At 27.2% G+C, this 8959-nt stretch overlaps 1 protein-coding gene across 1 annotated transcript; it reads left to right on the top strand.

The window, feature by feature from the left end:
• Positions 1-8004: 8004 nt before the first annotated feature.
• On the top strand, positions 8005-8959 carry LOC106323593 (zinc finger BED domain-containing protein DAYSLEEPER-like). The gene is made up of 3 exons (XM_013761691.1): positions 8005-8340; positions 8430-8660; positions 8852-8959. The coding sequence occupies exons 1-3, from the start codon at positions 8005-8007 to the stop codon at positions 8957-8959; spliced, it is 675 nt and encodes a 224-aa protein (XP_013617145.1).

Below are 8959 nucleotides of genomic sequence, written 5' to 3'. Positions count from 1 at the left end.
TGTTATGAAAGTCATACATTCCAACGCCGAAAATGTCGAAATAATTAAAGATGTAGGTCCCACTGTTACTATTTGTACAGTAATTTTTCTTCTATAAATACGGATTTTTCGATCATTTGTGAAAACATGATTACACATCCTTCGCTCTTCCATTCTCTCTGATAATAATCTTTCTATCAGTATTAAAAGTTCTACGGGTATAAACTTTTGCCCTTATTTAAATTCCTGCGATACAAATAAATTCTAGTTCCTTTTATAACAATTTTTAATTAGTTAATTTTAACTATTTTATTTTAAATTATAGCATTATATTTATGTCATTTTAAAATATTTTACAACACTACAAAACAGCTATGAAAAATTACATAATAGCCGACAACAATATTTACCCATTTCAAGGCAATGGAAATAAAGAAGATGGTTTTGAGGTGCCCTGTTCCGCAAGCACTGCTCAACACTATAGGATAAACACACAAGTTCAATGTAAAGGTGACTGAGCACAATCTATCTGGCAGGACATGAGTGATAACCGTTACGAAAGTCATGTCTCCATCTGCTCCACCATCTATACCAGAACCAATAGCAGATCCAATTATTGGCTCCGGTATATGAGATACTGGCGAATGGGGATGATGCTTCTGAGCCATCCAAAATCCCTCAAGCTTGTGCAGATGTAGGGCTGAAAAGGATGGGTGATGGTGTTGAGAAAGGCAACCCTAAACATTCCAGGGATGAGAACTAGATCTGCTTCTCATCTTTGCGAAGACTGCATGGTTCGATAAACTTATTTGTTTTCACTTTTCAGTATTTTTTATTCTGTTTGACTCTTCCTTCTCAAATTGCTTATTTCGTACTTTTGCATTTACTTTGGAAACAGTTTGCTTTTTAAAACCTTTATAGTAGTAAGTTATAATATCAAATAAACTTTGCTCCCATATATTTAATAATATGCATCATCAATTTACAATATTAAAAGACAAATACAAGCCATGGAGAGGGTGTCCACGTAGGATAGAAAAATCAACCAATCAGAGAGTCCAAAGTTGCCACGTCATCTCATTTATTTTTTCATAAAAAATGAAAACACAATGCGAAAGAAAAGATAGAACCAGGGTTAGTATGACATAAATATATGGCAGTTACACTAAGCCATTGAAACTTTATTGGACACATATGCAAGAATCACTAAGTATGTAATCACAAACTCTTATGTACAATTACAGTAATATGAATTCAATTTTTAAGACTCCGATACTTTGTTTTGTAAGAAAAAAATAAGTAAGTGACTAAGCTAATATATTCTTTCAAAGTGTAAGAACATTGACAAATATGAAAAAACATAGATTTTTGTTTTCGTGACAAAGTTAAGAATTTTGTAAAAGTAAATTTAACATATAAATTTTCGTGACAAATATGAAAAAGCATACATTTATGTACAATTTTGACAAAACAACTCAGAACATAGTTTTCTAATGTCTTCATAAAATATTATTTAAGGGTGCAATAATTAAAAAAATCAATTCAATAAATTTTGTAGTTTATAGACAAAACAATAACACAACAAATTTTGGAACATTTGTTTAACCTAACGATTTTTTTTCATGAGAATCCAACTAAACAAGATAAAAAAACATTTAGATTTACAAATATTTAATTACTATTTTATTCAATTTTGATTAATTTCAAATTGTAATAATGTACTTTTTAAAGTTACAAAAAAATAATGTTCTTTCTTTATTACACTAGCATTATATATAGATTCTATACACACAAATAAATATAATATAACAACATAAGCTTGCTTTCCCCGATTCATATGAAAACTTGTTAAGTTATCCATCAAAGCAAATTAATTAAATCAATCAAATTGTTAGAATACAGAAAATTACTATATAATTTTATTTTAAATTAAAATATTTAAAAAGTGTATTTTCATTAAAAACAAAATAATAAATAAGTAAAACTGATTTGATGGTAATTTTTATGACATATATTTATCAATTCTGTGAAATAAATAGAAGCTTAATATGGAAACAATCTTAAATATAAAAAACTCTAAAAATTAACAAAAGCTTAAACTAATAAAAATTAAACTATGATATTACTTGAACGCTTCTTAGACAATATTAATAAAATATTTAAGCGATATTTAAACAAATTTGATTTTTTTTGCCAGGCAAAAATTTTATTATTAATTAGCATCAGTTATTTCAAGATGTTTAAGAAAGGATGGACGTAAATGATATATGAACTATGAATAGTACTTTGTAAAGCTGACTTAGATAACATATATGCACATCCATTTCCAGTCCTTTTTTATTCCTAAAATCAAATTCTTCAGAGCAGTTATTCCACAAAGAGATCGTATGAGATATTTTTTTGATATTTAGATTTGTTTCTTGACTGTTAAGAAGATTGGTAATTGTAAAAATGTTTCATTCGAATATGATATGTCTATAACCGAGTCTCCAACATGAGACAAGTTTGTTTAAAAAGTAAATAATTTTATTTTTGTTATATTATATAATAAATATATATTATTTACTGATAATAAAAATATAGTTATTCATCTATCACAAATATCTATGCAAATACGTAAATCAAGTACAACAATCAAACAACATAATGATTTCCATAAAGAAAATTTTAAAAATATTTATATTATGTAGTCTTATTCTATATTCTTTAAATAATGTAATACAATATTATACATTATTTTTTTTAGAATTGAGAAATACATATATCAGTTAGACAAATTAAGCGATAATTAGACAAATTTGGTTTTTTTTTGCCAGCCAAAAGTTTATTATTAATTAGCATTAGTTATTTCAAGATGTTTAAGAAAGTATAGACAAAAAAATAGGATGAACATAAATGATATATGAACTATGAATAATACTTTGTAAAACTGACTTAGATAACACATCTGCACATCCATTTCCAGTTCTTTTTGATGCTTAAATTCAATTTCTTCATAGCAGTTATTCCACAAAGAGATCGTATGAGATATTGTTTTGATATTCAGATTTGTTTCTTGATTGTTAAGAAGATTGATAATTGTAAAAATGTATCCTTCGAATATGATATGTCTATAACCGAGTCCTCAACATGAGACATGTTTGTTTAAAAAGTAAATAATTTCATTTTTCGTATATTATATAATAAATATATATTATTTACTGATAATAAAAACACGGTTATTAATCTATCACAGATATCTATGCAAATATGTGAAATAAGTACAAAAATCAATCAACATAATGATTTTCACAAAGAAAATTTAAAATATATATTTATCTTATGTAGTCTTATTTTATATCTTTTAAATAATGTAATACAATATTATACACTATTTTTTTAGAATTGAGAAATACTTATAATATCTTATCCGCGCGTATCGCGGTTAAAAAATCTAGTGTAATTAACATCTGCATGAGTTTCACGTCTAAAGCATTCAACTACAATTTTTTAGTTTTAATAACCGGGTCCAAATTAGTTCAAACGAGTAATTTTTTCTGTCACAATTAACGCCAAATATTAAAGAGTCAACACACAATTATCTTTCACATATTTTTTCAATATCAACATTGAAACAAAACTTAATTAAACATATCAAATAAATTCTTAATATTATTTAAAGATTTAAATCCTAAACATAATATATTTAAACATATATTTCGCGCATATCGCGGACGGAGACTTTACTCTAAAGATCTGATCAGAGGGAAAACCTTGTTTGCATGTGTAATTTAAGAGGGATTGTGACTAGCTAGGAAGTAGACATTGTTTTTACATTTAATGTAGGAATGTTTTGGTCCAATGCAAGACGATATTTTGTGCTGTATCATGTGATGTCGTCTTGTGCTATAATTTATAAATTCAACATATCTATAACGACCAACGTGAACCACATATATGAGTCCAGATACTTTTGTCCCGTTGCCAATAGTACTTATCAGTATTAGGCTACAGAGTCCAAACGATATCGGATATGCTATACTTTTTGTGATATTTTTAGACTGTAGAAGAAAAATCAAAAGATAGAAACAGATGATGAAGTGGTGTGTAATAAAAAGGCAATTTAGTCATATTTTGATATATGATATTTATAGAGTTATTCTTGGGTTCATTCACCTTCTAAAGTGAATCAATAGATTCACCAATCAATAAGAATTTGTTTTTAAAAAAGAAAAATAAAATATTATTAAATTATATTATGTTTAAGTAAAAATAAATAAAAATAGTACTAGTTACAAAAAAAAGATTTTTTTTTAAAATAAAACCGTCAGCAAAACACTAAACACTAAACCCTAAACCCTTAATCTTAAATCCTAAACTTTTCGGTAAACCATAAACTTTCGGGTAAACCATAAACCATTGAATAAACCATAAACTCTAAATCAAAAATACTAAATACTAAACCATTGGGTAAACCATAAATCATTGGGTAAATCCTTGTTTAATGTTTTTGATTTACGGTTTAGGATTTATCCAAGGGTTTAGTATTTTTAAAATTTAGTGTTTAGTGTTTTGATTTAGGATTTAAGATTTATCCAAAGGTTTATGGTTTACCCAAAGGTTTATGATTTATCCAAAGCTTTAGGGTTTAGGATTTAGCGTTTAGTATTTTATTGACCGCGTTAAAAATATTAAAAAAATATTATTTGCAACTAGTACTATTTTTTATTTGTTTTTACTTTTTTTATTTTAAAAATATATTATAATTTGACAATAACTTTTTTCTTTTTTGGGAAAAATATTGAATATAAAATAACAAATTCCTATTGATTGGTCACCCTAGGGGTGAATTCAAGAATACATCATATTATGATAAGACTTTCGTCTTGCGCAAGGTAAATTTATATGAAAATTATTTAAGAAATATTGTATGGAAAATAAAATTAATATTATTGATCGAATTAATATTTTGGCCCTTAAAAAAATTTTAAAAAACTTTTTTGTAAGCTACATAATTTGTTTACTAATGACCTGGTCTCATTTTAAAAAATATTTTAGGTCAAAAAATTATTTATCACATAAAAACCTAACGTTTAGGCCGAAGAATTTTCTGCCTACTATTTGGTTACAATGAAACTATGTCAGCTCGGTTTTATATCATGATTTAGCAATTTAAAAGTTAATTATGGTTATGAGAAATTTACGTTCACGTGTCAATCCTATCTATCTTCGATATTTTTTTTCATTTTTGTGTCATTTAGGTTATTTGCTCGATATAAATATTAATTTTTGAGTTTATTCTCATTTCATTCTTTTATTTTGGCCTGAGATTTAGAAAATATTTAAGATTCAAAATATTAAAGAGATATATACTTAGGTTCAGATCTGCTCCTTGTGCAGAATAAATTTTTTATATTTATTACTTATTTTATATTTTGTGCATATTATGAAATAATAAAATAATAATTATATATTAAATAACTAAGAAATCAGTTATTATTATGTAATAAATTGGCTTGCATATATAAATCAAATTACCTCTCTTGTTTATTCGCAATCATTTTAGAATAAATAAATCAAAACAATCAATCTTATCTATCGTATATGATATATAATTAAATTTAAACGATATGAAGTATATATATATATATTTATATATTAACATAAACATCTATTAAAATAAAATTATTTGTTAATATGATTTTATTATCGTTATATCTTATTATAAAAAAAATTTAAACATTGATCACAAAAATTTATGTAAGACTTTTAATAGTTTTAGTAATTTATACTTGTTTTGAAAAATTCAAAATACAACATATACGAAATTGTGTAATTTATTTTAATGATAAAGAATTAAAAAAATGATACAAAGTATACATATTATTAGCAAATATTCATTATTTAAAATCTTTAATTACTATATATATCATAATCAAGTTAGGTAATTCCGTTGGTTTTATTTAAGGAAATAATATACAATAAATTTCAATTTGATAAATGAATTGTCCATAATGGATATAATATATAATATTACATTCTCTTGCAATTTAATTTTGGACTAACAAAATTCTCAATTGATTTTCAAACCGCCACATAAACAAATTAACATTCCAGTTACGTGACAACTCAGCATGACACTTTTTAATTAGTACAAACTACGGGTTCTAAATTTTTTAAAAGTTTTCCTATTAATATATAGGGATGTAAACCATTGATCATTAATTTTTAACATAATAATTTTAACAGTTTTAGTAATTTATCGTTTTTAAAAATTCAAAATATAACATATACGAAAAAATCTATATTTTAATTTATAGCTAATTTGATTGTTTAATTTATTTTAATAATATAAAATTAAACAAAAACAATAGATGAGATATAAATTGTTATCAAATCTTTATTATTAGAATCATTAATTGTCATATATATATTAGTCATATTTGGTAATTCCGTAGCTTTTATTTAAGGAAATAAAAAAAAATAGTAATTGTACACTTTAATTAATTTTATGATTAGTTAATGAAAAGTATAATATATACTTAATTAAACCGACATATTTTCTAATGATTCTGAATTTCATTCTATTGATAACATGTGGCTATAGTTAAAAGTTGTAATGTTTCTAAATTAATATATATAAAAGATTTATATCTAAGAGTTTAAATACAATTGGGCTGAAACCCATTACTGCTTCTTCTATTAAGAGATAATATAGAATCTTAATTTGGCTACAATTGTTTTAAAAAAGTTTAAAATATAAATCTTTTATCTGTACAAAACACATTAATTTACTTGCATAAATCAAATCATGAATTGATAAGATTTACGTTTTCCCTAATCAGTCCCAACCACCAGATTACTATGCTTGGTTAAACGTGAATACATTGTTGTTAGCCTAAATTTAGTTTCTTGATTCTGATTCTTATTAAAATGGCAGGTATGTTTTTTGTTTTACATTTTTATAGAATTTAATTTTATATTTGTGGTTTTTTATTTGTATTTTTTTTGTATAATATTTTTCTTAATAATTAATAAACTTTTTTAATATATTCTATTAAAATAGTTGGACTATACCTATATCAATAGGTCATGTTATTAAATATTAAATAATTATTAAATAAATGGTTAATATTTAGATTTGTACCCCATAAATATATTATTAATATATTCTGTATTTATTAAATTAAATGGTTAATATTTTGGTAAACTAGCTGTTCCCGATTTGGTTTGACTTTGGTTGCTTCTAGTTTACACTTGTTGTGTGTATCAATAGGATTAGAAAGACAATGGCCCGGGTTAAATTGATGTAAAGGATATTCAAACCTCTTAATCAAGGTTGAACATATTACATAAACAATATGGTGGAGAGAGAAAATCAGTCGCTAAAGCTCATAATTATTGTTGTTGATTCCAGGGAAAGATGCCGCTGGAACTAAATGAAAATAAAATTATACTGTCACAACTTGTAACATCTGGTCGTCGGACGCTGACTCCGCGCCGAATAGGACTGCATTTGACCTTCTCAAACCAATGATAATCATACAATATATTAGAAATAAGATTACTTGACCGGTATGAATTTAATAGATTAAAATAGAATAAACAACAAATAATTTATTCGTAGGTGATTAAATTTTTGTTATTGCTCCGTTAAGGATATCCATATGGATAGCTAGAGATGTCAGCCCAACCCGTGACCCGCGGGTTCGGCCCATGTAAACCCACCACGGGGCGAGCTTGGACAAGTCGTTTGATGTCCAGGAATTTGCGGGTTTAGCGGATCTAACCCAAGCGGGTTTGCGGGTGGCCGGGTCATAACCCGTCACGGGTTAGCGGGTTGTCCGCAAATTAACTAAAAACCTAAATGTCTGCAGCCTTTTTTTTAACCTAATAATTACGTAACACTAACCACGTTTCCCTGAAGTCTAAAAGCAAAAAACTGCCCGTGAGTTTTGACTGCAACGCGATCTCAAAGGCTGATTCAGAAGGGAGCTATGGATTCTGGGGGTTTCTCAAACTTGATGTCAATAGATTTTGAGACACATGGAGTTCTTGATGCTGCAAACGCTGAACAAGATCGTACCAAATATGATGGATCACAAACATCTCAGTCTCTTAGAAGAAGAAGTCAGCGACATCTTTGCTATGGCTACAGTTTTAGATCCACGTCTGAAACTAAAACTTGCAGAGTTTTGTTTTGGTAAAGTTGACAAGAACTCTCTGGAAAGAAAGATGAAACATTTGCGTGAAAAACTGCAGACCTTGCTTAGCGCCTATGAGAACAAGGAAACATCGAATTCTCCTTCTGCAGAGACACATGAAGCTGCTCCAGACCAAGTTGCTGAGGATGAAGAAAGTGGAAATTTCAGCAATTATGATGTGAGTTTGCTTTTGATTCTGATTTTTTAACTCTCTCTTAAATAGTGATTTAAACAACACCTTCAGAACATATAATACTTGATTTTCAGGACTTCTTTTCATTCTGCAAAGCAAATGTTGTTGTTAGTGGAAAATCACCACTGGAGATATACCTCGAAGAACCACCTATAGACGGAAAGGTGTTTGCGAGTTTGGATATCTTGGACTATTGGAAAGAAAACTCGAAACGTTTTGGTGCATTGGCTTTAGTGGCGCGTGACCTTCTTAGCATACCTATCACAACCGTAGCTTCTGAATCGTCTTTCAGCATTGGGTCCCGAGTATTGAACAAATACAGAAGTCGGCTGCTACCAAAACATGTTCAAGCACTGATATGTAGTCGAAATTGGTTAAAGGGATTTGAAGCTTACGAAAATGGTAATATTTTTTATTATAACAGCTAATTATGTCTACTATAATGCTTCTTAGTCTTCATTATAGTTAGCTAACTCATTTTGGTTCAAATATGTAGAGGAAGATGAAGAATATGTTGATGATGAGACATAACCATCCTTTGAATCCATTATCGATGAAGAAGATGACGCTTGAGGAGAATCGTTTTATTAGTGTTTCAGTTTAG

This window comes from Brassica oleracea, chromosome C2 (assembly GCF_000695525.1).
Source record: "Brassica oleracea var. oleracea cultivar TO1000 chromosome C2, BOL, whole genome shotgun sequence".
NCBI lineage: Eukaryota > Viridiplantae > Streptophyta > Magnoliopsida > Brassicales > Brassicaceae > Brassica > Brassica oleracea.
This window is presented reverse-complemented; position numbering and strand designations above follow the sequence as displayed.

Excerpts from the sequence above, each read along its gene's own strand:
- LOC106323593 (XM_013761691.1), top strand. The coding sequence starts at position 8,005 with ATGGAGTTCTTGATGCTGCAAACGCTGAACAAGATCGTACCAAATATG. Across the intron at positions 8,341-8,429 it reads GAAATTTCAGCAATTATGAT|GACTTCTTTTCATTCTGCAA; the intron begins GTGAGTTTGCTT and ends CTTGATTTTCAG. Across the intron at positions 8,661-8,851 it reads CTTTCAGCATTGGGTCCCGA|AGGAAGATGAAGAATATGTT; the intron begins GTATTGAACAAA and ends TCAAATATGTAG.